This window comes from Buteo buteo, chromosome 8 (genome assembly GCF_964188355.1).
Source record: "Buteo buteo chromosome 8, bButBut1.hap1.1, whole genome shotgun sequence".
In the NCBI taxonomy this organism is placed as follows: domain Eukaryota; kingdom Metazoa; phylum Chordata; class Aves; order Accipitriformes; family Accipitridae; genus Buteo; species Buteo buteo.
Genome location: NC_134178.1, coordinates 14,580,439 through 14,597,059, shown reverse-complemented (window position 1 = coordinate 14,597,059; position 16,621 = coordinate 14,580,439). Strand labels below are relative to the sequence as shown.

Genomic DNA, 16,621 nt, shown 5'->3' with positions numbered 1-16,621 from the left:
ACACACACTTGCCTTTTAAAAATGGTGTATTCACATGTCTCCCCCCCCCCCCCAAAAAAAAAACCCCAACCCCACCAAAAACCCCACCAAACCAAACCCCAGCAAAACCAAAAAGCAAACCCCACCTCAGCTGTAACAGTTGAGTCTGGATTTTCTTCTGTCCTTTTTATCATTCCTGCCTAAGAATATTGGGAAATCTCATCTTAAAACGTTTCTGTTGCTTGATCTGTGTCTGTTTCTTTCTTTTTTTTTCCTGCTTTCCAAACCTACTTTTTCTCCTGTTAGTTAAATCATGGATTAATTTACCTTTTTCAGTCTTCCTCTTCCCCAGCCCCTCCCTCTATCTTCCTTAGCTGTCCAAATTGTGGGCTTTCTTTGCATAAGTACTCAAATTCTTTCGGTCCAAGTCAGTAAAGCTGACTGTAGGGTTAATGAATTATTTAACTGAGTAAATCCATCTACACGGGTTCTGTGTTCTTCCCCTGTCCCTTTCTCCTTAGCATAGGTACCAGTATATGTCTGGGGTTTGATACCACCTAGCATTTACTAGTAATGGTGGAAATTACCTTCACTGGCATATTTTTGACCAGGTATAACCCTGGTGTCAGCAAATTTGGTTTCCTTTGAGTTCAGTTGGAATTGAAATTTTGGTAAAAGAGGTTCTATGACAACGGGTTTTTTTGCGAAATATTTTTTGAAAACATCTGTGCACAAAATATTGTTTTCATTTTAAAAAATCTTGATTAATTGGTACTTTAATACCAAGAGAACAGACAGCATTCTCATGATTTAATGCTTATATTTTTGGACTAAACAAGTTTTGGTTTTTGAACTAAACATTGGAGCGCATTAGTTCAGATGAGCAATATTCGGCAGCTGTTTACAAGTCGCTCTCACCATGAAGACCAAAGCTTACTGTTACAGAGCAGCCTATGATTAAATCTGATTTTTACTTTGGTGGAATTTTAATTTTTTGACTGTTTTGTAAACCTTCAGAAAACTGGCAGCAGAGGTAAATTTTAATTGCTCTTGAGTAAAGCAAACATTGCCTCTTAATAGGGAAACTTTATGATTTCTAGTGCATTTTAGAAGCTAAAAAACTAAGGTGAAATATAATTTGTGTGCACTTGAAGTGGAGTTTGCTTGAAGCCTTCCGAAAAGTAAGCGTAGAGATTCTTTTATAGCATGTTTAATGGAATAACTTCTGTAAAATCACATCAATTTAAACTTCATGTCACTACGTTTCTGTTGTCTGTATTATGAAGTTACCATGACTTTTAAACAGAACGTATTTTTTTCCCTTATGTTTTTTTCACTTACTGAATTTGACAGAACTTTCTCTATAAACAGTGTTTTTGTATTTGCATTTGTGTTTTTCACAGGTTGCACTGGGAGCTGAAGGACAGGTGTGGGCCTTTCACCTAGATTAAATATGCTTACATAGTTGGAATTAAGTAGTTGTTTTTAAACCTTTGTTTGGAATAATATTCACACTTCATCCTTTGTTTCTATTTTAAGAGCTGTTACGAACTTTCACCATGATCATAAGAAAAGTACATCTCCCATTTTCCGCTGTCTTTCTGTTCCCTCTTTTTAAATGGCACTAAATTAGAAAACTTATAAACCGTATAAGCCTAGACATAATCGCATAAAATCATAAAATAAACATAAATTTTTAGGGGGAGAGGAAAAAGAAGTATCAGAACCCTAGTCTAGGCACACTTTCACCAGCATTGGTTCCCTCTGAAAAATGAGTGTTTTATTCTTTTGAGTGTTTTAATAATTTTTTTTTTCCAGTTTTAAAGCAAATGTTAGTTCTCTTCTTTAAATATGGTTTATTAAATATTCAGTAAGTATTGATTGCTCAGCTATTCGGTTTTACTTACTCATTTGGCATAATATAAATACCATGTTGGACTGAATCATCAACCAGAGTACTTGAATTGTACCAGTGTTTCTCAAGCAACAGGTTTATGATGAAGAGTTGGACAGAGCTACAATGTGGTAGAAAAACTTCTGAAGAAGGTGATTGTGTATTACGAAAAGATAAAACCTTCAGTAATAAGTATGTTGGCATGTATACAATTGCACAGTTGAGAATGTTTCTTTTTCTCTAAATACTAGAATGTCCTCTCCTAGAGGATAACATGAAGGCAGTGTGTCAAGAGGGAGGTTAAAAAAAAACAAACCCCAAACCAACCCCCAACGGTAGAATAAACAAAGTTGCTGATGTGAAGCCTCTCATTCATTTCTTCATGTCAGTATCATTGCCTCTTTGCAGGAGGGCAGCCTTAATTTTTGTTACTATTCAGCAGAGGCCATCAGATGAAAACTGCAAGTTCACAACAAACAAAAGGGGGTGGTGCTTAATGCAGCCTGTGAGTAAGCTGCGGAGTCTTTTGCTATGCGATCTGGATGCTAAAAGATGAAATGCAAAAAGTGGTTCAGCAGGTCTATGGAAGAAGAGAATGCGTGATACATATGTATATATACACATTATTCACATGGACTATGCGTCATGTAATTCCTGGACTGGAGACTAGATGAATAGGCCTGGCACCTACTGCTATATGCTTGCCCTGTTCTCTTCCAAGATGACTGCTGTTGGCTACTTTCAGAGGCAGGACACTGTTTCGAATGGCTCTTTGGTTTGATAAATAAGTAATTCCTATGTTAGTGCTCCGTTGCTTGAAAGAACTGTGCTACTTTTCAGTACTTGGTCCAACATGAATCAAGTTACCCCTTCTTCTTTGGTTTGTTTGTGAGCAGAAATGAACATCCATTTCAGACGTCTTTCATTTATTTGGTTTACTTTTCCCAAATTATTGAAACCTAACTTCCTGCTCCTCTGTGGACCTCTGTAAAACAGAGATTTGCCTACTACTGTGTGTTCCTTGTCTTTGCAAAGTCTTTCAAATTCTATATGTACAAAATTAGAAATTTAAAATCATGGTACTCTCTTGTGTTTAACCTGTGTCTCCCTGTTTTTCTGCAGGATAGAATAAAATCCGTTCTTGTAAGAATATTGCAGAAGAAAATTGTTGTTTGTGAACTCCATGGGTACAAAACCAATGCCTGCTCTATAGAATATATATGCAGACAGTAATAATTTTATTTGGAGCACAGTCTGAGGAGTGTCAAGGGATATTATTTTAAATACAATGAAAATAAAAAGGTCTATTGTATGGCAACCTATTCAGTGAGCACTACTTCCATTCTGTTCCTTAAAATAAATAGGGTATTCATGTAACTAAATGGTATCATAATTTATTTACACGGAGGCACTAAATTAAAACTGTGGAAGTATTCTGGTGTTTCCTAACTTCTGTGCACAGTACTCTTCAATTTTAATGTTCTTTCAGTCCGGTGTATACCTACCTAGGTGGAGGCTTCTGGTCTATGAAGGCCTGTGCATAGGTTCAGTTCTCACTGTTCACTTGTGAGGTTGTAGATTTTTTTTCAGATTAGCTCTTAGGCAGCCTGCTTCTCAGTAATAGAAATGTGAAAGTAGAGTTCTTGTAGAGCTTAAGGTTTTGGTTTTGAAAGCTAGAGTACTTGTGTTTCCTGTAGGTTTTAGCAGAATTTTGACAATCTTGACCTTTATTTGTAAAAAAAGTAGTTTCACTTTCACAAAATTTTCTTAATTATAAAATTCTCTAGAGTATACTCAAAGTAATGTTTTTATGTTAATGAAATATAGGTTTACATAGTGTTGCCAGTGGATTAAATCATAAGTTGCTCATGAGTTTTAGTATTTTCCTTCTTTTGTTGGGGGGAGGGGGGTTATAGTGAATGGTGGCATTTAGTCTTTCTGGTACCAGATTTTTGAAGTGGCTAGGGAGAGATACATACTACAGTCTCTCCCCATCACAGGTTTTGACCACTGTATTTCTACAGCAGAGGGAACTAGTGTCCCCTGCATACAGGCCTTACTGCACAAAAGCAATAAAGCACATGCGTGCAAGTCCCGTCCAAAGTCCACCTCCTGCTACAGCTCATCCAGGGAAGAGGATAGCCAAGGTAGGTGCAACACTGTCAGAACAGTTAGTGAAGCCTACTCTTGGCCTGTCTTTGCTCCAGGTTTCTTGCTCCATCTCAGCCATATGACCAGACACATGACAGACAAGTCATGTCAAAGGTCTGCAAACTGTTGGGAAAGATAGCACCCAGAAGTAATGTTATGTCACCTCGTAAGCACTTCGTCTTCTCCTCAGCTTACTCCACTAAGAAGGAGCACAAGCAGGAGGATTCTGTGGGCTGGGTGTATCAGCCTGGTGAGCAGAACTTAAGAGTGTGGTTGTTTCTAAGTTTAGGGCTTAATTTTGTGTTGAGAGAAAGTAGTGTTTAGCATTTCTGTACAGGGAAGTTGACTGAATAGTTATTGTAGATTAGCTTCTGAAGTAGCCATTCTTAATAATATAATTCCTCTACAATAATATAGTTCCTCCAGAGGAGGAACTAGTGTGGGATATTTATAACAGAGTTGTTTGTTCTACAGTAGCTGCTGCAGGTAATTTCCCTTTGTTCCCTGGATTCTCTCACAGCTTTCCTCATTCCAGAGCAAGCTGAGTGAAGTCCATGTACCTTCACATTCTCATGCAGTCATTTTAAATGCAGTGCATGAGGACAATAGGCAAAGCAGTGTTTCAGTAGAGCAGTAGTTCACTTAGAGTTCAGGTTGGCATTTGCTTATTGCTTAAAAGATGATTGTTCTAAACTCTACAATCCCGAGTGTTTGACATTTATTATGCTTAGGCAGAACTCGTGTAGGTCTAACTTGTCTTAAATGTGGGTTTATTTGAACAGAGAGTTCTCGAGATACAAGTGTTTGTCTCTATTGCTAATTGCTCACTGTCTGTTTTAGGATGTGCTAATACAATGCAGAGGTGGTTGGATATTAAAGCAATGCAGAGATCAGTCTTCTCACTTTTCCAGACTCGTTTCTTAGAGGTACAGTCAACATAGTAGCTGAGGTATCATAATGCTTATTGGTACTGAGAACTTTTCCAAGCATGGATTTGGAAAAACAAGGTTGACCAGAACTCTGCAGAACTATTAACTTTGCAAAAAAAGGTGGATCTTACGTGAAGGAAGAGGGCTGTACAGTTCCTCAACTAATACAGGATTTTCTTTGAGTAGGCATTTGGTTGTTTTCACATTCAATAATTTGAATACAGGAAAAAAACCCACAAAAAACCAAGAAGGTGGATGCCTACATTTGTGGTGGCATAGCAGGGATCAGAAATAAAAAGATTCAAAGTCTGAACCAGTCATGTGCAATACTAGGAACTACCATACTTGGGATGTGGTATAGGCCCACAAGCTCTTGAACTCTGAGTGTTGAAATGAGAATACCCATTGTGGTGAATGATACAGTTCACACTTTTATTCTCTGGTCGTGTTTTCTGGCAGGTTCTCATTCAGCTGCAAACGTATCGCTGAGATGGAATACCTCTGCATGTTGCTGAATGACCCAAATAGTAGATAGCAGCGATGGAATAGGGAAAGGGAGGATGGGGCAGGAGGGAGAGGAGGTGAAAGGAAGCTCAAAACAGTTAAGGTTAAAGCAATGATCTTTATAGGGGAGAAAAGTTCTAGCAGTGCAAAGAGAATGAAAGAAGATGAGTTGTGCAGAGGAGAAAGTTTCATACTTCAAAGTGAGATGACCCCACACTGCAAGATAAACCCCCAAGGAATATTGCCACTGATTCCAGTTTAGTTCTGCATTATTTCTGCCAGTTAAATGCTATTGTACCATACTTCACAGGTCTTTAATTTATGGATCCGATAAGAAATTCTGCCTCTTCTTTGAGCTGAGTTGAACAAAGAGGTGGGAAAATGGGGACAGTGACATTATTAGGAAACAGCCAAAGCATTCTGCAGAAGTAGTAATCACTACTTGGAAGTCAGATGCAGAGGACTTAGGTACAGAAGGGACTATGAAGTTGTTATAATTTTAGAAGAAATCAGCTACCCACATAGCAGGTTAGTGGTGAGTTCTCAAACATGGGGAATAACTACATTTGAACTTTTAAAAGTATGAAGTAGAATGCTGGTGTGACTTTCACTGCTTATACATACTTCACCTTGCACAACAGTCAATAGACAGTGAAATATTTTTAAGGCTGTTGCATAGATTATGTTATCAAGTAGAGAACTCTTTATGTCCCAGTGTCGTGAAATCAAGATCAGCTGCTGCACTGGAAGGTGCTTTTGTTAGTCTTGAAGGCAAGCTTGTATAACTCACAGGGTCAGAAGTGTTACAATGGTCCTTTTTGGTTTTAAGTTTTTAAGTGTGAAGTAAGTGGGTGTGAAGAAATATTAAGGAAATGTCACTTCTTTTAATGTTCTAATGATTTTAATATCTGAGTTTGTCTCCTTTTTTATCCTTCAATATGGGTATACCTAAATAGAATACTTTGGTAAACTGTGACAGAGGGACAGAGAGTGTTGCATGCATACCCTAAGAAGCAGAGTATATATTTAATGAGTTGGGTGACAGAAGTGCAAAATAACTATCTAAGTGCTATGGGGATTTTCAGATGCAGTTCCACGTGACAGAGGAACTGACCTAACAACTCCCTGATTCAAAGAGAGAAATCCTGTCACTTACTTTGTGCTGACGTTTGTGGCACAGGATCACAGAATGTTGGAAGCTGGCAGAGACCTCTGGAGGTCTCCTGGTCTAACCTCCCCCTGCTCAAGCAGGGCCACCTAGAGCCAGTTGCCTGGTACTGTGACCAGTTGAGTTTTGAGTATCTCCCATGATGTGCTATCCACAGCTTCTCTGGGCAAGCTGTGCCAGTGCTCAGTCAGTGACTCTGGGAAAGGCTGTAGCATGGTTTCCAGTTTCCATCAATCAGTCTTGTCCAGAGAAGAGACTACAGCGGCCCAGCTGTAGGGAAAATTTCAGTTGAAATTCTTGTATTCTTAGATATAAATTTAAATGACCATGATACACAGATTTTTTTCAGAAACAACGATCCACTCTTGGGGTGGCACACAGTCACCTGCAACTCTTTATATTCAATCGGTGAATATTTGTGCCTTGCTTTACGTTGAAAGGAGGAGGCCAGCAATGCATTGCACCATTTGGTTACCTTATGATACTTTTTTTGGCAGGAGCTAATGACTAAATAGTTATGTAGACTGATGTCAAAATGGGAATAACAGAATCTAAAATGGATGAGGTAGGAAATTGAATTTTGAAACTGCATTCAGTTTCTAATTATCTATGCAAAATCATACCAAAAATTTTCCAATATTAAACCAACTGTAGTTCATTTATAGACTGTTCAATAGCTACCATCTCAAGTATTTTTCTACTTTGAGATACTAATTTCTTTGATACTTGGAGAAGTAATTAAAAAAAAAAACTATTTTGAATAAGGGAAGTATTTCCCATCCTCACCAAATAAAGAAATAATTCATGAACTTACGCTCTTCCACTGTATTAAGATCATGCTTTAAAGAAGTAAACCCTACCTTCTTCCATATGATAGGACGATCCATTTTTGCAGTATCTGTATTTTCAGATAGTTCTGAGTTATGAACTTTTTTTGAGGTTATAATTTAAGTTTTCTCTATTATCATATTCATGCTATTGGTCCCCTTTTAAACATTTTCTTCTGGTTATAGTTACCAGTGCTTTGTTCATACAGTAGTGTAGCATTTTATTAATGCTCACTTCTTCCGCGCTTGTTACTTTCCAGAGACAGTAAATTTACAAAAGTCAAGAAGTTACTATTGTTACCATTTATATTTTGCTTATTATGATGTATGGAATGTCACTAACAAATACAGAATTCTAGCTTCACTTCGAAAGAGCTGTTACATTCATGACTGTAGGATAAAAGGGACATACACTTTCAAGGCTGAAATAAGGGATACCTTCTGTAGCTGGACCTTCTTCATGACAAGTTCTGATTTAGCCTTATCACAGGCAAATAAATGTTTGTTGTAACCTGTAACAACTTAAACTGCAAATATACACAAAGGTGTATGTTTTTATGCGATTCCTCGAACTAATACATTAGGTAAGGCCCATTTGTAAGATAATTCTACCCACTCCCAATCTGTGATCTCTTCCTTTAATGTACTTCATGCATAGAGATCTTGGCATACTTTTGTTTTCTGTCACTTTGTTTCCTTCCCAAGGTGCTTCACAACATGTAATCCTTTGAATTTACAGTGGTTAGAAAGAAAGATTGATGATTAACTAGACCTTGTTCCTTAGTTTTTTGGTTTTTTTTGTTTTGTTTTGTTTGTTTTTTTTTTTTTCTGTTCTGTAGAAGTTACAGATGTGGATTTTAGTACTCCCATGGTGGTCAGTAGATCACTTACTTTTTTGAACGTCTAGAGCTTTCAAAATGAACTTCGGCTACCAGGGGTTCTGTGAACCTCAATTAATGGATGTACACAAATGTTCTTATTTCTATAGCTGACTGACTCCTCGGCCTAAAACTAAAGGAGGTCAAGATTGCTATTCTAGCCAATTCTTCTTTCTCCCCTCATTTCTGTGTAACGTGTCATTAGGTGTTTCTTGGCTCATAATAGTAAGTTATGAGTGTTCTCTTGGGATTAGATGTACCAGGGTAGGATTGCACATATCATGGAACAAAGTCTGAAATGTGGCAAGGGCAGGTATTTCATCACGGACTGTATCCTGAACACTACTTGTTTTTGTTGATAGCTAAGACTGCTTTCAGCAACAGATGTCTGTGAACTCCTGTGTCTCCATTTCAGTGACAGTAAGAAATCGTAAAGATGAAATTACTTGGCTACTGATCTTTCAGACCCTTGTAGTTACAGTTCTTAAACTTTTGACCCAGGTAGTTCCTGCTCATTGCTAACATGGTTAAGGGTTGATACCACCATCTTCACAGAGACTATTAAAATGCTTTTCTGTTTGGTGTAAGAACATGCTGTATGAGCTAGCCAATTTCTATCCATCTACTTGTAACAGACTTCACATCATGAGACTCTAGTCTGGCTCTTGTGTTTAATAATGTCCCTTTTTCTGAGATTCAGTGCTGCTCTGTGAAACTGGTTTACATTTCTACCAAAGAACAGTGGTTTATAAAAAGTTTCTTGTTGGATGCAGTTTTGATTCACGTGTGTTGACATCATAGGCTGTGTATGACTTCCCTCCAAGCAAATAGGTAACTGCTTGTTAATCACAAACATTGAATCTCCCAAAAATTTTAAATTGAATTAATAAAATAAGTTAGTTGTCAAACTGTGGTTCTTAGAGGAGTTTTCTTTGTGATTCTGTAGTCCAGTTGCCTTGTTATAAATCATGAAGCTCTGTTTTCTGGGGCATTGCTGTTGAATTAACTGAGTTGGTCCAGCTGACCATTGTCAATTTGGAAAACCAGGAAAGCTACAGCCTTATTGTCCTGCTAGTGGACTCAGGAGAGGAAGGGTGTGCAAGTGTGGAAAGTTTAAAACTGAACTGAAACATCGGTATTAACAACTGTTCTTTTGTGGGTTAATTATACTTCTAGTACTTCTAATCCTTTTCTACTTCCTTTCTTCCTTTTTTTTTTTTAAAGTGTGTGTAGTGCATTCTTCAGTTTATCCTCAGATTTGTTGTGATCTTTTGAGTGTCAGAAGATACTATGAAGTCAAGTTGTAAATGAGAACTGCATGCTACTGGGTTTTTTGTGTGTATATATGCGAGCTTTCTGCTTTTTTAGGTAGATGTGCAAGTGCAGAATTTTTTTAAAATAAAATTTGTTTTTATTAATTTACCTAATTTGCTAGATATTTAGTATGCTATTGGGAAACTGGCCTGGGGTAAAAAAAAATACAAGAAATAAAACTTTTAAAGTAATTGGCTCTACAAATTAGAATTAATGGTATTTTTTGACTATCTGATGTAAATATTGTTTTCACTTTTAATTCGGTCACCATGATGTTGCTAAGGGGTTCCCCAGGTTAAGCAGAAAATCAGCAGAAATTAAAAGAGCAGAAAGTAGACACACCAGATAATGTCTTACATGTGTTCACCCATTCTTACAAGAGTGTTCAGTGTATCTTGAAAAGTAAATGTACACTAAATTTACCAAGTTGTATAGATGGAAGATTAACTATGATTCTCTAGTAAAAATGCAGTTTAGATATTGAGAAAATACAGTAGTGAGGAAAAAAAATTATATCCAGTGTTTACATGATCCAAGTGATAGATGTATTAATATATAAAGGAACCATGGTATCTTTCAGAGAGATCAGCTGATGCATTATAATCTTTGCACATATTTTCCCCTGTATTTAAATGTGAACTTGTGAAGTTCATAATACATAATTTTAAATTTAAAAAAGAAGGCAACCATCTGTTGCCCAATTCATAGGTGAACATGAGATGCTACTTGAAAACAGAAAAAGATGCAAGTATTTTAAAATGTTTACACTTGGATATTTAGCACAAATTTTCACTGTATCTTTAAGTGCTGGAGGACAATTTCAGAGCTTACTAGCTTACACTGTATTTGTGTTAACAGTCACAAAGCAGTTTTTAATGGACATTTTGCAGAAGAGTTAGAGTAATTTTCTGTGCAATGTTAAGTTGACTTAGCTTATAATGATTTTAGGTCAGGAATTTCTTTATTTTATTTCCATTTGTAAGGTCATCCTGATACTTTATCACGTTACCAGAGGCACCAGAATGCACATGAAAAAAGGATATTAGTTATTTCATGAAGGTTTGAGTGTTTTGGGTTTTTGTTTGTTTGGTTTTGTTTGGTTTTTTTTGTGTGGGGTTTTTGTTTGTTTGTTTTTGTTTTTGTTTTTTTTTTAAGTAAAATGTTTGAAGATCTAATGAAACATAGTGAAAATATGTGGGTGCTTGTGGACAACCAGTTCATTTTCTGGAGCAGTTTGTTCTGTTAGTCTTTTAGTAGTACTGAATTGTTAACACTGGAGAAAAATACCAGTGATCTGTCAGTGAGTACTTCACTGTACAATTTTACTTCACCCCTTTTAAAGTACTAGTGATTATACTATATATAGGCTTTCTTATAGTTTGAATAGTTTGAATTATTTTGACTTTTTAAATTGAATATGTTTTTCTAAAATGATCTTAATGTAAAATGGTGTTTAATTTCATCCCGTGTGGCTCTTCTACTGCTCTGCTAGGTGCTGAATCAATGATGCAGTATCATTTTCAATATTTTATTTTTTCTTAACTTAGAATAGATGGCAAATTGAGCAGACAGTTATTCTTAAGAAAGTTAAATTGATGGGTGGTGTTCATCTACTGTTTTCTACTGATTATATTTTCTTGCAAGGTTTTTATTGTAAAGGAAATGGAGATTTCCCTTACTGGGTTGGGTGCTTAATTATTTCACATCTTGCTTCTAAATTTAATCTTTACCAATAATTTTGCTTCCAGATTTCAGCTTCTGATTCCACACTTATTCCTTCTGTGGCAATGTTGGCTTCAGTGTGCCTGGCTACTTGTGCCATCCTGCTCTGTCTCTTATGTTGTGCCAATACGGCAACCATTTAGAGAATTTCCCCCCTCTGGCATAGTCAGCAAAATGCAAAAGGATGGGTGTTAAATATGGAACTTGCTAAACTTTCATTAGCAAACAAAGAAAACCAAGCGGTACTTTAATCTGTCCTCCACTGTTAGAGCACAGTGAAGATACAAGTGGACTATGCACCAATTAAATACCATCTGACATTTGTCTGAAACCAGAGTTGAGAGGTACAGGATCTGTCCCGGTTAGAGGGAATTTGTGGAATTTGGCATTTTTCAGGATGTCTAGTAATTTGGCCATACTGTTTGCCATTCTCCTGCAACTTGACACCAAGCGTTCTGTTTGTCTCTTGCTTTGCAGTTGCTTCTTGCAGTCTGATTTCACCTTCCCAAAAAGGAATTAATTCAGGTTACAGTGCTTGCTACCTACAGCTTGATGAAACTCAGCTGTAGGAGTTAGGAAGCTGAGTTGAAGTACATTGTGCTTTGGAAGAAGGGTGGAAGTTAAAAATGTAGGCTAGTGAGCTAAGCAGTTTGTAGGAAGGCATAAACATTGAGGCCAGGGAAGATGAGGTGCTGAGGCTGGGCACTAGCTTTTCTTTTGTTTTGGTACAGTCTGTCCAGAAAGTTGCTGTGAGCAACCTTGAAGGGCAGAAATTGTGTGTTTTTCTGGCTTTCATGGAATCCGTACACAAAATTCATATCTTTGAAAATAAACCCTGTCAAATTCAGATTGAGTTATGACAAATAGGTGAAGATGTTAGAAAAGGCATGTTAAGTGTAAATAGGAATGAACGATTAATGAATAATTTGTCACAATGAAATGGGAAGAAGCAGTTCAGCTAGGTAATCTTTATGTGAGGATGATTTCTGATTTCATTGTGTATGAAAACTCTTGTGTATGTTAAAACGGTGAAACTATTAGTGTTTATAAGCTCTGTAAGGAGATGGAGGCTGAGGTGAATATTTTCAAGCCATTAACTGCCTTAAAAACTCCCATTGTCTTTGCAGGAGGAGAGACTTCAGCATGCAAACCTTCATCTGTTCGGCTTGCACCATCGTTTTCATTCCATGCTGCTGGCCTTCAGATGGCTGGACAGATGTCCCATTCGCATCAGCAGTACAGTGATCGTCGGCAGCAGAACATAAATGACCAACAGGTTTCTGCCTTATCTTATGCTGACCAGATTCAGCAACCTTTAACATTAACAAACCAGGTAAGTGATAACAAAAAAGTCATTTTAGATACAATAGTTCTTTCTCTAAGTATATTATATACCCATAAATTACAGGATCAGGGCATATGCTTTTGTGGTTTGTTGGGGTTTTTGTTTGTTTGGTTTGGTTTGGGTTTTTCTGTGGGTTTTGGGTTTTTTGGGGTTTTTTTTGGAACTAATTAACTCTTGACTCTTCAAGGATGGGTGGACGAGTAAGTTTCTGGAAGTTGTTTTTAAACATCTGGTACATATTTATTGTGATTATTCTACTTCTAACATTTTTGCAGTGAGAGGGGAGAAAGATTGTCCAAGTGGAGAGTTGGAAAGAGAGTTTAATAGTAGCTTTTTTTTTAGGGCTGTTTGATGTTAGAATGCGATTGCTTTATTACTTGTTCTCTTGGACAGTGTTTTAATGCAGAGTCACTGGTTAGTGTATTTGGAATAGAGAGGTTTGCACAACAGACATTTTATTAAGGAAGACACTTTTTTAAAAAAGAAAAGCAAAATCTAAAGCTATGCTATCATTGGGGTTTTGCTACTGCTAATTTACTACTTACTATTGCAAGAAGGTGAAATGAACACAGGGATTATGATGATTATGGATGCTTTTGAGCTTTCAAGATCAGTGTTTCTTCCATACTGCTTTTGAGTTGCTAGAACTGCTGAAGTAGCTTCCTAACTAATAGTGCAAGGTTGCTAGCCCCAAGAGCTAGTACTGCTCTGTTTAAGAGGGAATTCTGTTGCTTTCTTAAAAATGGCACAGCCCAGCTGTGGAGACGTGAACACAGATAGGTTTCAAAGCTTAAAATCCAGAAGTCTGTAAGTCAGAGCTTCAAAATTGGTGCAGGCTGATGAAGCATGTTCCACTTAAAGAGGATGGAGAGTGAAGTCTTTTGCTGCTACCAGATTCAGGTCTGTTCTTGTGTTCAAAATAGCTTTGGTAGAAAAATCTACATTTCCATCAAGAGATGCTCTGTTGGTATTGCTCTGTAGGAAGGCACTTACGCAGAAAGAGGGAAGGATTAGGGAGGATGAGAATGGTCAAACTGAAGTGCCAGGATGTTTGATACTAGGATTTGGAGATCTGTAATGACTAGGGCTCTATGAAGAACGGCAAAGTGAATGGAGCTGGCAAAGGATGTTTTTACTTCCATGAGAGCCACTCAGTAGGAAGAGTAAATCTGCTCATATATATAATAGTATTTAGCTTGAGAAATCTACTCAGGTATTTTATGTGACTTTTTTTAGGTTAAAGGTCCCCCAAAACCTCCACAATGAGGTTAGTGAATCAGTCTGCCAATTAAGAAAAGTTGCTGTGTTCCTTAAACCTTTCAAGGTACTTAGCTAAGCATTACAATCTGGCATCACATTTGTGAGCTTTAGTGTACATTAGTGCTTAGTTTTTCATGTTTTTAACCCAAAAAGTAAAATCAAGGAACTTTAGGATGTATCGCCATTCATTGCTGTTTGTGGTCACAATGGCTTTAAAATGGTAGCTGAATAATAGAAAGCTGAAGAATACTTTTTGGAGAATAGCCAAGAATTGTTGACCAAAGAATGCAGCCCACTGAGAGGAGGATGTAAATGTAGGGAAAAAGCTGTGGTTGGCTCCTGGAAGTTACCCATATGAAGAAATGATCAGCTGGCCACCTTGATAATGGCAATCAAGCTGTCTTTGCACCACTAACACTATTTTATAGAATCAGTGTTTTTCTTTTTCCAGTTCCATCTTGTTTTTTCTGCATTGTAGCTTCTATCTTCCTATTTTACTGTAATTGTGTTGTTGAAGTCTTTATAGTCTTCTGCCTAAGCAGCTCAAAATTGTTACTCCTTTATCCTTTGTGAGCTGCTTCCAGCGCCCTTGACCTTGATGGTGGGAAACTTTTTGAAGTCTTCTGACTACTTGCCTTTTGTGACTCTTTCCTCCTTTGAGTTCTTGTGCTTCTCCCATTAAGTCCCATAAAGAGTTCTCACCAGGTCCCAGGTTGGTATGGAGGTTCTATATGAGCCCGTGTTGGGGAGTCTCAATGGCTTTTTGCCTTTGCACTGCATTTCTGGTTAATCTGCAAAACCAAATCCAGCTAGTATTCTTTATGCTAGTGAGTCGCATCATCTGCTCTAGACCTTGCTTCTGTGCAAAAAAATGTTCTTGTTCTTTCTCGTTGAATAGCCCTTTTGTCAGCTCTAGTTTATCTTGATTAAAACAACTCTTTCTTCTTCTTATGAAAGCTATGACCCTCTATTGTTGAAGGCTTTGTGCTGTCTTACATTTCTCCATTGCTGTGGACTACCATCTTGCCTTTCACTCCAGATGTGATCTAGGTTTTCATGTCTAAATGATGCATACATCTTAGAGATTCTTTCTTTATGACATTTCTACAGGAATCCTTTTTATTCAAGGTATTGCCTTGAATACGCTGCAACTTCTCTCTGTCCTTGATAAAAGCAGTTCTGTCCTGTATATGTCAATTCTGAAAAACTCGTGGGAGAGATCATTTTCTGAACCGTCCTTGTGTGGTTGTTTCATTCCTCTGTTGGAATCCCACCACTAGTTCTGTTGTTATGTGCTTGTCTGTTGTTAAGCTTCTGACACCAGACTAACCTTTCAGTAATGGCAAACTCTCTTCAGTCATGTAAGGTGACATACTTCTATGTTTTCAAGTACATATGGTTGAGAAGATCATGTTTTTAACTTGGGCAGCAAAAGGAATAGGCTGAATGTCTGTTGTAGAAGGCTTGATAGATTGATCTAATATAGCCACAAAAAATAGGACGAACAAAAAGGTGACTTTTGGCAGATACAGGAGGTATAATTCTTAAAGGGTAGATCCTTTTAATCCAATGTCTCGCATCCAGTCAAACAGATGAGAAGTTAGGTCTCTGAGCTTCAGTTTCCCAGAATTTCCTAGTGCCACAGCAGTCAGCAGCAGCCTGACGATGGGGTCAGCTTTGGTGCTACCGGTTTCCGCAGCCTAAAAGTAGCCCGTTTGGGTGCAGGCGTCCAACAGTTGATTAATAGCGATTTGCCAGCCCCGCTGCTTCTGAGAGTGCTCCGCTATCTCGTTGACTCAGTAGCCAGATGGGTCGGTGAAGCGGGACTCTCCCAGGGTCTGCGATGGTTGTGCCGGGACCGCCCGGCAAAATTCTTTCCCGAGCTCCAGCCACCATCTGCTGGCCAGAGTGCCGCACTGCATTGCCTGCCTCACTGCAAGGCGAATGGCCTTTTGCGAGGAAGGTCTGCTCTCTCCTCTCCGAAATGCTCTGTCGTTTGAATAAACTCGCTTCTCTTAAATAACTTGCGGAGCAGCTTAGCATATCTCTGAGTGAATCTTCCACTGAAGGAATCGAGAATACAAACGTTAAAAAAGTTTCTTTCTTGATTGCTACATTTGCTGAACTTTGTAAACAGAGTATTTTGTCCAAATCCAGACAAAATTGACTTGCTTGAAAATAAAACCCAGGAGGAAGTGTCAGCTTTTGGGATGCTGAAGTTTCATTTGGAAATAATAGACAGCAAATAGTTCCTCTCAGAAAGTAAATTTCTTCAGGCTGCAGCAAGATACATAAGGGTACTGCTTGTCAGTTGCTAAGAGTAGCTGTTAAGTTTTAGCATGTAGAACAGCAGCATTTTCTGTAAACGATGTCATTTTGATTAATAGCAAAGAGGATCTGCCTTATTAGGGTTTTTTCAGGTTATTTTTGTGTCTTTCTTTTTACTGAGGACTGACTCCTTTTTTGGAGGAGTATTGTCTTGTTCAAGTTCCTGTAATGATTTTCATTCATAACCAAATAATGGGGAAGCGAGGCCTTGAATGTTAATTTATTGTTTTTATTCCTGCTTTGTCCTGCTTGTTTTTTGATTTGTAATAGCTTGCAGACCATATTCTGGTATTTTATGAATCATTCACAGTTGCAGATGAAA

General features: G+C 37.7%; 1 protein-coding gene across 2 annotated transcripts in view; it reads left to right on the top strand.

Annotated features, from left to right (window-relative positions):
* The window catches only part of DYRK1A (dual specificity tyrosine phosphorylation regulated kinase 1A), an 86,551-nt gene that overhangs the window by 52,498 nt on the left and 17,432 nt on the right, over nucleotides 1–16,621 (top strand). For both annotated transcript variants that reach the window (XM_075033702.1, XM_075033701.1), the window contains exon 3: nucleotides 12,494–12,699. In XM_075033702.1, coding sequence (XP_074889803.1) covers nucleotides 12,494–12,699 — 206 coding nt within the window. The remainder of the gene's footprint in view (nucleotides 1–12,493; nucleotides 12,700–16,621) is intronic.